This window comes from Saccoglossus kowalevskii, chromosome 4, assembly GCF_978046115.1.
Source record: "Saccoglossus kowalevskii chromosome 4, keSacKowa6.1, whole genome shotgun sequence".
Lineage (NCBI taxonomy): Eukaryota > Metazoa > Hemichordata > Enteropneusta > Harrimaniidae > Saccoglossus > Saccoglossus kowalevskii.
In genome coordinates this window covers 26,121,416-26,139,219 of record NC_140644.1, presented here as the reverse complement: position 1 = coordinate 26,139,219, position 17,804 = coordinate 26,121,416, and the positions used below count along the sequence as shown (strand labels likewise).

At 33.9% G+C, this 17,804-nt stretch overlaps 2 protein-coding genes across 2 annotated transcripts; one reads left to right on the top strand and one right to left on the bottom strand.

The window, feature by feature from the left end:
• Positions 1-1,167: 1,167 nt before the first annotated feature.
• LOC100373674 (leucine-rich melanocyte differentiation-associated protein-like) lies at positions 1,168-5,033 on the bottom strand. The gene is made up of 4 exons (XM_002736947.4): positions 4,771-5,033; positions 2,969-3,229; positions 1,917-2,052; positions 1,168-1,382 (listed from the first exon to the last, which is right to left on the bottom strand). The coding sequence occupies exons 1-4, from the start codon at positions 4,887-4,889 to the stop codon at positions 1,332-1,334; spliced, it is 567 nt and encodes a 188-aa protein (XP_002736993.1). The 5' UTR covers positions 4,890-5,033; the 3' UTR covers positions 1,168-1,331.
• Positions 5,034-5,153: 120 nt separating this feature from the next.
• On the top strand, positions 5,154-17,737 carry LOC100374734 (TBC1 domain family member 15-like). The gene is made up of 12 exons (XM_002736954.3): positions 5,154-5,381; positions 5,622-5,799; positions 9,575-9,650; positions 10,882-11,021; positions 11,238-11,350; positions 11,805-11,908; positions 12,388-12,455; positions 12,705-12,851; positions 12,944-13,034; positions 13,233-13,381; positions 13,780-13,927; positions 14,239-17,737. Exons 1-12 carry the CDS (start codon positions 5,238-5,240, stop codon positions 14,390-14,392), a joined length of 1,512 nt encoding a protein of 503 aa, XP_002737000.2. The 5' UTR covers positions 5,154-5,237; the 3' UTR covers positions 14,393-17,737.
• The last annotated feature ends 67 nt before the right edge of the window (positions 17,738-17,804 follow it).

Sequence of the window (17,804 nt, the reverse complement as noted above, 5' to 3'; positions counted from 1 at the left end):
CCAATAATATTTAACAGTAAACACGCTATGGTAATTTTATTGGGAAACTTAAATACATTAAATAAAACACCACAAAAACCATGAATTAGTTTGCAATGTTAAAAAAACATACATGGGGCCCCTTGAGGAGAGAACCTGAGTTATAAGCCAGAAAGCACATTTCATTGCTTACTATATGGGACATTTGAAAACACATCCGCATTAAAAAAGAAAATCTTATGAAGCACATAACAAATGTGTTTGAAATAGATCTACTTCTAGTTGCACGTAGTTGAAGAGATAATATTTACTTTAAGCATATTAATTTGAAATTATCAAACCAAAACAAATCCTTACTTACAGCATCTGCAAATTAAACTTCAATACCCCTTGGTAATCAATTTTGACTCTGATTGTATTCTGTGGAATATTAAAAACCCCTAACTCGTACGCAAGGCTCTATTAGAAGATCATCTTTAATAAACATGTACATATATTAAAAATTGCATTTAATGTGTTCTGGATAATCAAATATATGACTTGCGTTGATCATAGATACATCTGTCATGTACGTGAACACTTAGTTATTAAGCATATTTGAATTACTATAAACAATCAAAGATAAAACTGAATTAGCATTTGAGAAGATACAAACCTTACTTCATTTCAGAAAATATACTTCTTCTGTCTGCCTGGTACAGGTAACAATTAAAGATGGTTACATGTATTTGATTAAAAAAATTGAGCAGTTTTTACCATGGCAAATTTATAGTCTGTGTCTGCATGTCTGATTTAGTACAAGAAAATTCCTATATTAAAGTTTTCAATATTTAATCTTCCACATACGAACTGGAATTCTGATACATATCTGATACAGATATGTGAAAACTTGCAATTTTTATCAGGATAGCCTGTGAACAATATCAATTTCTACTGCCTGTTTTCAAGACAATTTATAAAGACGTGTTCAATCTGTGAAATTTGAATATTCTATTTTTTTTTTTATCTAAAAATGTGTTTTGGACAAAAGTTGTTTTAACTATGTACACTTGAAATATTGGGAAAATATATAGTTGTTGAGAATCATGAGTTTAAATGGTGCTTTTTAAAATCAAATTAAATTCAATTTCAATGATTTTCCCTACCAACATTATTTAGCAGAAATATCACTACAAGTAATCCATGATATTATCGAATCAAACTTAAAATATAATTTATTTGATTATTCACCTATTATACTCTACAGTGCACCTTTTTGTGTAAATATAACTAGACAGGAGTGATTTCTCAAAACTGAGAAGTACTACTTGGTTTTCACTACAATACTGTAATGAAATGAGATCATGTGACTATCATGTGACTTCCAAGTCTGATCTTCTTTTCTTTTTTTTCTTCTTGGATCTCTGTGAAGATAAAATTTACAAAACTGTAATGTACTGTAGAATACTTTATTTTTGCTTGGAATTAATTTTTTGCTATTTTCACTGATGGAATGATTCAGTGAAAATAAAATCCAGGGAATATACCGTTTTTCCTATATTTTACATTCAAGCTGTTAGAAATCAGTGAAAATAAATTCCATACAAAACACCAAAAAAGTTTGTTCAGCAAAAATTAATTCTAGTTAAAATAAATTATTTTACAGTAATAATCTGTCAGCCATATTGGATCTTTTGTTTGTTTCTATTTTGTTCTTTTGAGCTACCCTCTCCTAGAAAAACAATTACAATATTTTCGCTTAAATCATAATTTTATGTCTCAAAGAATTATAAAACCAATTATGGAAATTTGCTATGCATAGTTGAAGTCAAAATTGACTCAAATTTCTATTTTTCTCTATTGACTCACAAAAACCACAAATCACTATACATGTATGTTAGAGGGAATAGTGCATGTATTGCAGAACAAAATGTCAAAATGTTAACAGCTTTGTTCACCTTCTTGGCTTGACTTGGTTCACTGCTTTGTGAAGGTAATTGTCGGAAAATTCTCTCCGCTTCTGATCTTTCTTCTTGAGCAATCTTTTCATCATCTAATACTTGTAGGCATGGCAACTGACTGATAACATACTGCCTGAAAATGATATTCCAATAAATATGTGTATAATTTATTTTAGCAATAAAGTCATATTCCCTCTTGGCATAATTTTATTCTGATGACTGTATATAAAAAATTTAATACAAATAAAACTGAGAAGCAAATGTTGTAATACTATTTCTTTTTTTCAGAATGACAGAAAATATAAAACAGTTGGTGAGAAGAAAATCTGGAGCATGGTTCTGCTTATCTCATTCCTTAAACAAGTCATATCAACCATTTTTAGCTTCGCTGTCGACTTTGTCGAGCGGAGCTTATCATATGAGTGATTGTCCATCGTCGTCGTCCGTCGTCCGTGTCAATGTTTTACTTTTTCGACTTCTTCTTGAAAACTACAAGCCTGAATGCTTTGATACTTGGTGTATATGTACCTTGGATAGACCTCTCTCAGATTTGTTCATTTCATGATGATATCTTCAATTCTCTAAAGAAGAAGCTCAACAAAGTCGACAGCGGAGCTAAAAATGAATGAAGTACTGCATCAATTTTAACTGAATTTTAGTTCTGGTCAGTTACAGTTATTGGCAGTCAGTGTACATTGTTTCAAACTGCTGTAAAATACATTATTTTAGCCTGGAATTTCATTCGCTATTTGTGCTGAAAGGATGGTTCAGTGAAAATAAAATCCACCCAATACATTTTTTCCCTATATTTTACATTCAACTAAGTCCTAGCTGCCAGAGAAAGCTGTCTGAATATGATTAGCTTAATTATTTTGTCAGATGGAAAGACAGGAAAAGGAATTAATAGAAAAAAATTATCGAAGAAGAGTTCCACCAAGAACTAAATCTGAAAAAATTTGGGTTGCTAACAATACTAATTTTCAGAGGTAATCAAGATTGCCACTGAAAGCCTATAAACGTGTCCCCTCATCTCCCGCCCCAAGTCGTACCTGTATTCTTTATACTGTTGGAAAGTACCACCATTAAAATAACTTGGTGCACCAGGATTGTCCATCATGCATAGGTATTTCAACGCTGGGAAGGATCTTGCCAACATGTCTACAAAGACTGTCAAATTGTCAATTTTATTTCGATTCAGCCAAAGTGTTGTAAGATTAGGCAGTGGTGGAAATTTGGTGTGCGACTTAATATTGTTATTATCCAATATCAGAGTGTCAAGATTGGGAAAGCCTTCCAGGAAACGAACTTGACTGAGAAATTCAATGGTTAAGGAATTTACATGGCTTAACATCAAGATTTCACATCGCTATTGTGATTCTCCATAATCAAGAAAATTTAGTGACCATATTTGATTAGATATTGCAGGTTTTCGCCTTCTGAATTTAACCTAAATCCATAATCACACCTCTACATATATACAGTCTTGGTGTAAATGGACACATTGTCAGCTCATGCCTTTATATATACATGTACTACTAGTATTCATACTGGCTATCCATCGATGCTTTCAGCAGGCCATGTGTTAAAATTTGTTATCTGCTTAAAATATGTCTCATATTAGTAACTATTAAATACTCTCAGCACAACAAACTCATTCCCTACCTTCATATATATAAATTTCAACTAGGCAATCAACAAGTACTTTGCGTTGTTACATCATTTAAATATGTTCTGATGTTTTTCAACTGGCCAATAGAAACCTCTTGTTTCAGTTTGAAATGTGAAATTTATAAATATTTATAAAGGTGAAAAGAATGCCTTTGTTGCGCTGAGAGTACTACAAAATTGAAAAAAGTTATTACATTGATACTCTAAAACTTTATAAGTTTTTATGAAAAAGCAATGCAAGTTTGGAAGTTATGTTACACTGGGACTGTGACATGTGTCAGGAGTTCTGTGATATTATCAGTCAGAACACATTTGACTTATGCTTCATGGAACTTGTATACAATAGACCATTTCAAGTGCTTTGCAACATCTCGTGTGATTCAACAAATGAGCAGCATGTCACAGATCAAGTTCAACATTTATAAACTCATAGACTCAAATACACTGTGCATATTTTTTCCTTTTGAGCACAGTCCCTCTATCCCTGATAGAGGGACTGTGTTTTGAGCAAATACTATAGTGCATATGCCTACCAATGTTTGTCTAGAGGATTACTGACAGCCAATTTTGCTATTGTCCTTTCTGGACTGTTGATACTTTCAATTATGACCTGCAAATGGTACAGTACATGTATGACTGTAGGCTAGAGGGTCAAGGCTCGAGGATCACTTCTTTGCTTCTCTTTACCTGCCGTCGTCTCTAGCTACAACCAAATAACTATAGACATGCCACCGACAATCAGTTGTCAGTCGCATGCTCTGTATTGAAAGTGTTTTCAATAGTCTGAATGAAATTGGCCATCAGGTAATCCTTGAGACAAATACTGCTATGGCACATGCAACATATTTACAATGTACCTACATGTATATATATAAGCTTTCAGATGATGTATATGTTGTTGTAGTAGCATGCTTAGTAACCCCTGATGCCACCATAAGTCACATGCCCTTACCTCTCATCTACCCTTGATAAAGATGATTAAAGATGCATCATCCAAACAAAAACAGAACCAAAATTATAAACAATATTGTCTATAAATCTCCCCTAAAAGAAATTTACCTTCCATGCACTCTAGAAATGACCCTGGGACAAGTTGTTTACTATTTTGTGCCAAAAGAGATTTATTTACAGTCACCTTCATTTTGAGAGTGAGTCAGTGGCTGACAAGGTATGAAAAGGATACGTGAACTGGTTATGGCTGAGATCAACTTCTTGAAGCCTGTTTGCATATTGTCTTATATACCTATCCGGCAGATCAGTCAGATTTTGGTAGGCAAGGGACAGCCGAGTATTTTCATCCATGACCAGTTGTATTTATAATGCGAGTCACGTCCCAAAATGATGAAACAGTGAACTATTCCTCATGTTAAGAACATCCACTCAAGATCGGCATTCGTTTGTTGTCTACGTGTGGTGGCCAAGTCACTCATCCAAGTTACATACAAGTCAGGTGATTGAAGTGACGTAATGACCTCGATCTGTACTTTGACCTGAGAATGGCAACACCATTTTTCAGTGGAATGTTGCTTGCTGGTATGGGTAGCATGTGACAATGAGTAATACCGGTGTTGGGTATACGGATATACAGTTGGAACTCTGTAGATCGTGGCCAATAAGTTTATCCCGCAATATATGTGAAAGAACGACGTAATGCATGCTGTAGAAATCAATGCAATGTTACGAAATGTATTTAAGGTAGACGACAACCCCTACACAAATTTACAGATGAAACAGTCCAAAATGGCGGCGGTCCCGTTGACGCGAACTTGTAGTTGGGATTCTTCTTTCGTCCAGGTGAGTGTGTATTTATTTGTTTATTTTGAAAATAGTATAACAAAACTATGACTCTGTTGATACCGGAAGACCAAAGTCGAAGGTTTATAACAACCGCATATCATGAATGCCATCCGATCTGACAACAATAACGACGTCGTGCCAAGTTTGTTTACTTCAAACCCACACCAAGTTCCGCCTATTAAATGTATTTTGTTCACATCCTTCTCGTTGCAAGTGTTTATATCGTGTTTGTTTTAGGTGGATTTGGAAAATCCTTCGGAGGAAGACGAACCGGTTACAACATGTTCAGAAGATCCTCAGTTTAGCGACAAACCAATTACATTAGAAACGATGGGCAAGGAAACATTTCAGAGGTTGTTCGACTCCGATGGGAGGCTGGTCGATGAACATTTGTTCAGAAAAACCGTCTTTAGAGGTGGGTATTGTGGAACTATTATTGTGGGTTCTGATGCAATATGTCAGACGTGTCAGTAGTGGTCTCATTTATTCTTATATTTTTGAGTGTGTGTGTGTTTTGACAACAGAACAGTGTAGTACTAGTAGCAGTGGAATATGTTACGTAATTACCGCGTGCTTTCAGCACTGTGGCCGACCATGCCACTAAAATGACCGGACAGACCTCAGACTAGTAATACAACAGACTCGCAACGCCTATTGTTTAAGGTGTTAATCGGATTAATTGTATATGCTACGTGTGCCACGCTCTGTAGCATTGGCATAGACACCGTCGAAGTTTACCGAACACTGGATATTCTGCACACTTCGCGCTTCTTCGGAAATTGCGTATTTCTTCGTAAAACGGGTCCGGATATTTTTTTAAAAAACGGGAGATGCGTTCTGGACATTTTTAGCCTTTGCAGCTGTGTAAGAATTTTAAGAATCGACCAAGAATCAAGGGAGTTACAAGTAACTGAATGTGTTAGTGTTTACCTCAAATAGTTTTTGAATATATAATGAGCAACTTTGAAACGATATTTCTCGCTGTTGCGGATTTTGCGGAAGCTTTCCAATATTTTTTCGGAGAGAGCATATCGCTGTGTTTTGAACGATCATACTTCTTTGTGTGTTACTCGTTTTGTTTTCGTGTTCCGGGATGCCAAAACATCAGATAGCTAGTGTCATGTACATACTAATTCTCTCAGCGTATCAGCGTGATCGGGTAACGGTAAAAACTGGAGGTGTGTTATTTTTGTCGCGTTCGACTTCATAGTACGCGATTTACGTGTTGTTCAGTGACTGTTTCAATTTTCTATTGTGTGTCTGTATTGTTGCTATTTCGAGTTTCACTGATTTTGTTTGACTTCTGTCATAGTTTTGTATAAAAATAGCCCAGTATATTTCTTCTTATTCTTAATTTCAGGAAATAAAAAACACGAGATCGATCAGGGGTTGCAAAGTTCTACAGAAAAATTGTCATTATCTTCGTCAAAATGTTCTCCTAAAATAGCTTCCCATTTTCGAAGTTCACTGTCAACTGCTGTCGTCTATGCCACTTCCTGTCTTTATGTCTCGCGATGCATCGCGATAGTTGATTGTATTATGAATAGATCTCGCGTTATTTTGTGAAATATAATGAAAATGTTGTTGCTCAGCAACGTTTACTCGGTACGATAAGAACTGATAAACTAAACAAACGTGGCAGCATTACTTCAAAAGAAAACGCCGCGTTGCGAGTCTGTTGTATTACTAGTCTGAGGACAGACTTAACTCTCCTTACTGTTGTCCAGTTCACAACGAAAACGTGAACACATGTCAAGGTCACGTTCACGGCAGCTGCTTGTTTACATTACAGCCTCCAAAATTGAGAAACCTTTTATAAAGCTCTCTTCTAAATATGCCAATCCCCTGATTTACCCGTATATTTTCAGTGCCACAAGTTATTAAAAACACGGATGTGAACACAGTCGTAAGCTCAATACAGTTTCACAATGATTATTGATCCCCCCACCTCCTGAAATTTAGTATTTAAATTTTTGTCATCACAATGAGATATATATATTCATATTTCAAACAAATAATGTAATGTTACTCAAAAAATTTCATTAAAAGGATGAAGGATTTTTTTATGGTGTACTCGCATGTAGGAGAGTCTGGTGCTATCACATCAAGGAGGAGTTCTATTAGATGATAGATCAGTTTCATATGTATCACATTACATAATAAAAATATTATATTAGAATTCCCTGTAGAGAGGAATCTCACATGATGACATCACATGATGATCTGGTCCTTTCATTTTCTATACAAGGCTGTGTTTATGTTGGACAGAAAACTTTGTTCAAATATCTACAGGATCATTGTTACCTTCTCAAATTCCATGTGACTTCTCTATTACTGGTATAAGGGATGGACCATTAAAAATATTTTCCCTAAGAAATAGGCTTGCATATTTTTTTGCATGTTTTATTGTCAATTTTGCCATTGCCCCACCCTTCAATTTCTAATGGTCAGTCTCCTAATAATTATTTATAGGACCCTAAGATATTTCCATTGCCAGCGTGGATTATGATCTAAAAATGACATTTTGTTGCAAACATTATGTTTCATCAGTTTGTATGCATGTTATGTTTAGACATACTATTGACAAACATTGTATTACTTGTTTTACAGAAAATAATTATTGATCCTCATGAAATCAAAAAATCTACATACCACTTCAGTGTTCAAACATTTGCCTCATGGTTTAAGTTTTTTCCCCAGGTATTTATTGTCATGAGACAAATTGTTTAAAAAATGTAAAAAAAAAATACAAGTGACAATTTATAAGTTTAATATAAAATTCAAACATGTTTTCAGAATAAACAATTGAGTACACTCTCTACTATAAAAGAAACAAAATATTTTCTGTCTGATCATGTTCTTCATGGATAAGTAATTGTTTAATACTTTCTAAACTGATGTATTAATAAACAATTGTGCCCCATATACTTGTTTCCTGGTTCCAAAACTGCCACTTTCCTAAGATTTTCTCAAGTCATCATGTTTCAGTTGCGATGTTTTGGTCAAACATTGTACCACTTTGAAATTTCAAAATATTTTCCTTTGTGAATAAAAATGTTACAATACTAGAACGTATTACAGAAAATAACCGATAACCTTTATGTAGTCGGGAAATTGACAAACTAAATGTATTTGTCAAAGTAAAGTTGGCAGAAAGCCAACTGTTTGTCAGCACTTATTCCAGAAAATACTTGCACTCATACTTACCGGTACATACTGAATTCCTATTTTGCTGTAGAAATATTGTTACACAGTGTTTTTTGCTGTGGTACAGTATGTTTTTATACTGGAACTGGGTGAAGTTATTGAAAACAAGTCATTGAAAATGACACAGTCCTCGTTAAATTATTGAAAGTTCTCTTTGTGCTCGTCATATTAAAGCGGAGGGGTTGTCGCGAGCGTGTCCTTGAAACTTGAGGATACAACAGATTGTTTATTTACATCAAAACACGTGTTCCGTGTAGTAGTAATATGGCCAAAAATAAAAACAGTCGTTATTCGGCCATCTTTGATCTGATTATGAAACACACTGATATGTATGATGTATGTGCCAAATACGAATGAAAATGGTACATAAATTGTGGAAATATAGTAGTAAGGCCAAAAAGTCAGATGGCTGTCAATCGGTCATCCTTGACCAGATTTTGAAACAAATTGTCATGGACATGCATCCTAACATGTATAATCTATGTACCAATTTTGAATGAAAACTGACAAAGCATGTCCAAAATACAACATTTTCAAAAAACAAGATGGCTGCCAGTCGGCCATCTTTGATCCAATTGTGAAATAAATCGTCATGGACATGTATCCTAACATGTATAATCTATGTACCAAGTTTGAATGAAAACTGAAAAAGCATGTCCAAAATACAACTTTTTCAAAAAACAAGATGGCTGCCAGTTGGCCATTTTGAATCAAATCACTAAATTACTGCATGTGCATATGTTCCACATAAGGTACTAGACACATGCAAAGAATGAATGGTATCGGTCCACAGGATTCTGAGATATGACTCCGGACGGACGCACGGACGGAGACCGAATTACAAGTCGCCGTTTTCGGACTTCGTCCGAACGGGGACTAATAAATGTATCCAATCAGACTATCTTCAGAGTAAATCATCTCTATGGGATCTCCCAAGTATCAGAATGTTCAACCTTCAGGCAATGATTGATTTATTTTTGTAGGTGGAATATGTGAAGAAGTACGTAAAGATGCCTGGAAATTCTTGTTTGGCCTTTATCCATGTTCATCCACAGCCAGGTAGGTAAGAACTGGTCAACACCAAAACTCATGTATTTATTTTGTGCCATATGAAGAAATTGGTTCAGCTATGTGTATCCATTTTTATGTGTTGGGGACATTTATATTGGAGTTAATGTTTAGTTCATTTTCTTTTTGTACGCTTTTCTTTCAGTTGATTCAAAAATAATAATTAGAATTGATGTCAATAAGTCAGACAATAGCAAGAAGCCAAAAAGACATTGTTTTCCATGGTTACACCTCCAATGGAGACAAAATAAACTAGTTTTTACTGTCATAGCAATATTGTATCGAACATCAAAACATCAACATTGCCAGCTATGTTGCTGACCGCTTTGTTATGTCTCGAGATCGTTGCCTGATTAGAACTGGTTAGTTCAAACCACTTTTACAAGAGTACGCCATTCAGCAAAAGTGACACGTACCACACCATCGCCAGTGTCCAGACATTTCATACTGTGTAAATACTTAACTTTGCCATTTATTATATAGATTGAATAAATGCTGACAATGTTGGTTTTTTGGTGTTCAGAACAATATGATGTGGCTTACATACACTTCTATTGAAAACAGCAAAATACAGAACTACCCCTATGTTTTCAAATGTCAATGATTTCTCAGTATCTACTGGTAATAATTTTTTTGAAAGGAACTCTAGCTAGCTAGTTATCTTTAATTTAATACCAGCCATTTATTTTTATGCACTTAACATGGCTGTCAGTACCTGCGTTTTTTTGGTGTTGTTTTTGTGTTTTTAATAAAACATTTTTTTTTGCTGTTTTGAATAAATTACCGTAAAATCTGTATTAGAAGCTGCATCACTAATAGAAGTCGCACCCATTCTTTTTGAATTATTGATGCTGATGCTCTAATATTGTGTTGATGCTCTAATAGAAGCCACATCCCCTCTGATGCATTGTACCATTTTAATAGAAGCCGTGGCCCTTAATACAGATTTTACAGTATTATGAATTCAATGCGTTGTTGGCATGTAGATTGAATGTTACAGGAGTTAAATCAGAATGCAAATCATAAAAAGGAAAAAAATAGTCACTGGCAGCAATAAAAGTTAGATCTGTATTTAGTCAGTTGTTTGGTAGAATCTGTGAAAATTGCAGATATTTTATAAAAAATGTTGAAATGTTACAGCTTCCCTAACTGCCAGTTACCCCCTGATTGTGTTTTCCATAATAAAATCACAATGATTAATGACAGCTTATTTTTTTTTCAGGGAGCGAGAAACTCTTGCTCTGGAGAATCACTGCAGGTACCATGCATTGAAGACTATATGGAAAAAAAACCTATCATCACCGCAGTATAGTTATTGTGTTGATAAACCTGATTATTTGACTGATGACAGTCAGGAACAAGGTAAATATGATAGCACTATGGGTAATATATCCACAATGTTAATTAATGTTTATATAAAATTTAAAAGAATGTTGTCACTCATATTAATGCAAGAAGATTAAGGAGATCAAAATAAGAATGAACACAATTTTGATCTGTAAAAATAGCAGAATTCAAGGAAAGGCACAAGAGCTAAGGTCATTATGCTTGACAGTATTTTGTTTTATATTTTGACAGATGAAGTATTTACAAATGAGATTGAGTCTCTCAATAGCATCACGGTCGGTGGGACACGGAAACTTAGTGAAGAAGTGAAACAACAGAAATGTTTTGCTGATATACAGGGACAGGTGAGCATCCAATGACTGTGCTTGGGTCATGCTATTTAGTCCATAGGGGTGACAGGTATAGTGAACAGAAAACAGATATTGCTTCTAATTGACAGTGGTGCAGCTGAAAAAAAGTGCTTAAAAAAAAGAACTGGAATATTATTGTTGGTGTTGCTGTTAATCTAGTAGTTTCGCATTTGTTTACAATGTAAATAACAGAGGTGTGTCAAAGGTCAATTTAAGTTATATTTTAATGAACCATATTAAATAAATGCAATTTTCTATTGAAGCAAATATAATATTCCTTTAATTATATACAGTGTAATCTTATTCAGCATTATATGGCATCGTTTCAATATGTTTGAGTGGTTAATTAAACTTATTACTGTCTGCTGTAAAATATTCAGTTCTGGTCACTCCTGATTGATTAATATCAAGTTTACTCTGTAACAATCATCCCTACATTCATGTACAGGTGTATGCTGGTCGACAATCCATTGATATGAACTCAGGCTGCTGTGCTATAAGAATCATAGATAAAGATGTACCGAGAACCGACAGAGATCATCCCTATTTTCTGTAAGTTGATTACTTGTACTGGCAATATTATCACTGAATTGATGTGCTGTGTACATTTAGTGAAATACTGTAGAATACTTTATTTTTGCTTGGAATTTATTTTCGCTGAAGGAATGATTCTGTGAAAATAAAATCCAGCGAATATACTTTTTTTCTCATCAAATATCAGTGAAAATAAATTCCAAGCAAAACGCTCAAATAGTGAAAATAAAGTATTCCACAGTATGCAATATTAGTGATTCATTTCCTTTTATTTTTTCCTTAACTTTTTGAAGTTTTGTCAATTATTGATCAAAATCTTTTGCCAAGAGATTTGCAATGTACATAACATGATTAAAAATGTGACACAAAAATATTGTGGCATTTTCTTTCTATAGAGACCTACAAAATCAACTTTGAACCAAAAGAAGATTATGATATTTTTTGTTGATATTAAGTAAAAATAAGTAATAATCTTTTTTATTTTTTATTTTACACAGAGGTGATAAAAATCCACATTTATCAGTACTGCGAGATATACTTATAACATTTGCTGTATTTCATCCAGGTAACCATGGCATAGTCAAACTATTTCTATTTGAAGTTTTATATACATACACCAGTATGTATTGTTGTTTTTAAAATGTACCAGAGTCTGTTTGGTTTATTGAAAAACTGAGCATGGCACACTTTAGAATAAAATGTAGAACTTTACAAAATGCAAGTATACATGTATACATTTCAAAATTGGACTGAAATCCATGCTGTGATTTTTTTTATGTGATAATAATTGAGTTTTATTTTTGACTTGATACAGATGTAGGATATGCACAGGGAATGAATGACATAGTCAGCAGATTTCTCATCGTCTTCAATTCAGAAGTGGATGCTTATTGGTGCTTTATTAAATACATGGAAAACATTCACACAGATTTCGTAGAATCCGGAATGCTTCGGAAAATCAGTAAGTATTTTGCAATGGTGTCAATATCAATTGTTTTAGTACAATTTATACAATGTGTATGCTAAACTTTGACCCAAATGTTTTGCTTCTAGAACTTCTAAGGCAGCTTTTACAGGAAGTTGACAGACCCCTCTACAGGCATCTTAATAGATGTTGCACGGAAGACTTGATGTTTGCACACAGGTATGTTAAGATTTCCAGTCTTTAAATCTTTGAAAGTTGTTTCTACAAAGTCTATACACATAATTTACTCCTACTTACCATATTGATTGGACACTGAACTGAAAACACATTGACTGAATTCCCCACAGTTGGCTGTGTGTTGCAAATATAGAGAAGGTTAAATATAACACTTTTTTGATGTCCATGTGTTCGTCTTAGGTGGTTGATGTTAACTTTTAAAAGGGAATTTCCATTTGAAGATGGATTGAAATTATTTGAGATAATCAGTAGCCACTATCTGGAGTTAACGTCAGTCGAGGCTGAGAGAGAACGAGACATGGAGAGAGCTCGAGAATTTGAGAGAATTGGTGAGTGATAGAAAGGCATTTTTTTATTTTGTGAGTTCTTGCAGATATTAGACGAAATTTTGTGCAGTTGAAAATAAATTAAATTCTCCAAAAAATATAACCTTCCACACCTATCGGGGGGGGGGGGGGGGGGGGCTTGGTCGTTTCACTCCCTCGCCAGTGTGTGCTTCCTCTTGTTCATTTTTTCTAGAAAAAACCCTGATTGACCATAGTTTTTTTATCAGCCAAAGCAAATCCAATAGAACCCAAGTGTAGTACTCATTATACGTTATATTCTTTATACATATAATGGCTATGCTGAAAGTTTTAGTAGATCGCTATCAGATTTTGAGTGTACAAAACAAATTTGCGACCACACTAATTATTTTTCTGTGAACATTTTCATTTGTTCACTACAGAGGGTGGTAGAATCCTAGAGACTGAAATCAGCAGTGCTAACAACGACTTCACCTTTGAACTATTCGTGTGTGCTGCTATACTGATAGAAGAAAGAAAGCTGATATTGAAATGTGACGACTCTGCCTCTGTCTTCACTACAGTCAATGGGTAAGCTAGAGGGTAGAATCATTCTCTACTGAGATGTGTTGTTGCACATTTGAATTTTGAATTCTGAAACGAGTCATTGCTATTCGGTTGTGGTGGGTGTCATTTATAGGAATGTGTAGTTCAAGTGCTTTTCATTCTGTGCCAGCTGTCATTATATTTGAGAGGATGATGTGCATCAAGAATGATCACATCAGATTTTGTTTCCTATTCCAAAGTTGTTATTTGTCCAATCCAATCATTTCCGCTACGTTGGTCATAATCACTAAATAATAAATATCAGTTGGTAAATGAATAATTTTTTTTGTCTGTAGTTTGATGTGTACAATGGATCTTGCCACAATCATCAATCGAGCAGAGAACGTCTTCCTCTCTTACTGTAGAAAATCAGCACAAGATTGTTTTGCCTTGGTAGAGTTGCCTCAATCAACGGTGCCATACGTTGCACAGAATCATGGGTACCTTTGAGTCCCCTGTAGGTATTGACATCATGAGAACATGTGGAGTTGTCATACCTGATTGTCATCAGAACATGTTATCTGCAGAATCCAGTTACAAGTAATATTATTAACCAAGTTAAATTTACAAAATTTAAAGTTTAATATAAAGAAAAGTACACATGCCTTTCCACAATATTGAGTTTCTTGTAGTAGCTCACATCTCTGCCAACATTACAATTTATACACAGTGTATTGTGTATACTTTTGTGGATTTATTTGCACAGATCTCACACAAAATTTATTCTATGCAGTTGTTTAAAATGTGTTATCAGAGATTAAAGCATTTCTTTGTGACTAACGAGTATTTAAAAAAATTTCACATCCTGTTCAGATGTGTTGCTGAAAAGTGACATCCTGAGAAGAGTGAATAATTTGTATTTGTTAATTTTTTTAGAAAAATCTTTACAAGAGAGTATAGAAGACATTATGGTTACATTTGATACACATCAATACCTGTGTAGCAATATATTCTTTCTTGTTTTAATTTGAAAACAATTGACCATTTCCATTTATTTGTTATTTTAGTTAATAACACATGGTCACAGGGTTGTTCTTGCCTCATCATAAAGTGTCTCAGTGATGGATTCACTACTCATTATACTTCTATTATTTATTTGATGAAGTGACTTACTGTAAAATCTGTATTACAAGCTGCGGCTTCTATTAAAATGGTACAATACAACAGAGGGGATGCAGCTTCTGTTAAAGCATCTACACATATGAGGAATGATGAATTTTTGATTCTCAATTATTCAAAAAGAACTTCTATTAGGGTTTCTAATACAGATTTTTAGCTCCGCTGTCGACTTTGTCGAGCGGAGCTTATCATATGAGTGATTGTCCGTCGTCGTCGTCCGTGTCAATGTTTTACTTTTTCGACTTCTTCTTGAAAACTACAAGCCCGAATGCTTTGATACTTGGTGTATATGTACCTTGGGTAGACCTTTCTTAGGTTTGTTCATTTCATGTTGATATCTTCAATTCATGTGATAAAGTGCAATTGCTTTGATATTACATATATAGGTACTACATGTGGACCTCTCTCAGATTTGTTCATTTTGTAATGATATCTTTAATTCTCTAATTTTGGTGAATATTTTTATCATTTTCGGTAAAAAGTGATATTTTCGACTTCTTGTTAAAAACCGCAAGTCCAATTGCTTTGATACTACATATATAGGTACTACATGTGAACCTCTCTCAGATTTGTTCATTTCGTGATGATATCTTCAATTCTCTAATTTTGGTGAATATTTTTGTAATTTTTGGTAAAAAGTGATATTTTCGATTTCTTGTTAAAAACCACAAGTTCGATTGCTTTGATATTACTATATAGATACTACATGTAGACCTTTCTTAGATTTGTTCATTTCGTGATGATATCTTCAATTCTCTAATTTTGGTGAATATTTTTGTAATTTTTGGTAAAAAGTGATATTTTCGATTTCTTGTTAAAAACCACAAGTTCGATTGCTTTGATATTACTATATAGATACTACATGTAGACCTTTCTTAGATTTGTTCATTTTGTAATGATATCTTCAATTCTCTAATTTTGGTGAATATTTTGGTCATTTTTGGTAGAAAGTGATATTTTCGACTTCTTGTTAAAAACTGTAAGTCCGATTGCTTTGATACTATACATATTGTTCATTTTCTAATGATATCTTCAGTTCTTTAATTGAAATGTGCATTGCTAACAGCGGAGCTATCTCAGCCGACAGGCTGCTTGTATGGTATTGTTAAAGAAAGTTTTCACGATTTATCAGCACATTATGCAAGAGACAACTAAATCTATATTGTTGGTAGTTTTAACACTAGCCATAAGCCATAACTACCCGGTAAGCATTTTTTACTGTGTTTTTTGGGGGGTATATTTTATTATATTTAATGCTTTTATCTTAATCTGTCATTACATATTTTTAAAGAGAACATTTAGTATATAAATGTACATGCATTACAACTTTTTATTGTGCTCTACTAATTGAAATGTGTGAATTCAAAGATTTGAATTTTGTTGATATATTTTGCATATACATGTATTTAAGTTAGCATGTGGTTTTGTTGACAGCAAGCAGACACCACGACCCAACGCCTGATCATAAATACATGTTTACACAAAGTTCAAAAGTACCAGGATGTTTGAACTTTAGGGGTCATGCATAAATACCCATTGTGTTTAGCTGAAGCTGTGTTGACAAGACATAATACAAATTGTAATAATGTATTATCACATTTATGCACATACTTTTACAGATAAATGTTATACTTTAGTTATGCTATCATTTGATTTACTAATATTTTCTAACAAACAAATAGATGTTCCTATCTGCAACGTTACTTTAGGTGGAATGCTCAATAAACAAGCAAGGCATCTGTGATTGGCTTATCATTTAGGTGTTATGGTAAAGTAACCAATCAGGGTTACCTTAAATTACCTTCCGCTCATAAAGTTGACCGAGAGCAAGTCACAGCAGTTTATACAAGCAGTATGGTGGGCAAGATTGATAAGATCATCTCTCGGAATTAAATATCATTTTTGGGGAAATAAAAATTTGGACAGTAAATGTACATGTATATGTAGGTTGCCATGACAGCAAATGCTTTTAAAATTACCACCAGGATTGATAGGAACCATAAAGCAGTCGTCACTGTGACACAAACAGTATACATGTATAACCAAATGTACATGCAGAGTTAGGGTATGGATCACAAGATGAATGCAAAAACATTTCTGTAAATTTTTATTAGCAAGTTATATTCTTGGTTTTTCTAGTGTCCTTGTATTTTTTACAATACATTTTAGTGTACTGCATGTTTTTACTTTGAGTTCTCTCATTTTCTTTTTAACAATTTAACCTTCCCAAAGCATCCATGGCATTCTGTGATGCTGTTACTGATAACAAGTAACATGCACAGAGAACTTGCATTGTAATATGAAGTTCACTTTACACATTTTCAATGGCACCTTCAATACATATCGGTGTGTTAAGTGGTGATACTTGCAACCAATATTTTACCATCTCTTACCAAACTTAATAAAATCTAACACCTAATTTTGTATCCCTTTCCTGGGGGACACACTGCAGAACATTTTCATGCTTGTTTCCATCAATCAAACACATAGCAGTCTCCATTTGCCAGACTATGCACACGAGATAAAATTACGTGGGTTTGTACATATGCCATGTTTTATCTTTGTTTGTGATATCAGTTTGTTATTTTTCAAGTGCAATATTAATCTGTCATGGCGGATTATGTTGAGATTTATGATATAATATAATAAAGGATTATTTACCTGTTGCTATGGTAATTCTGGCTTTGGTTGTCTTTATTTTATCAATGACAAATGAAGAAAAGTACTCGTAAAGAAACAAGCC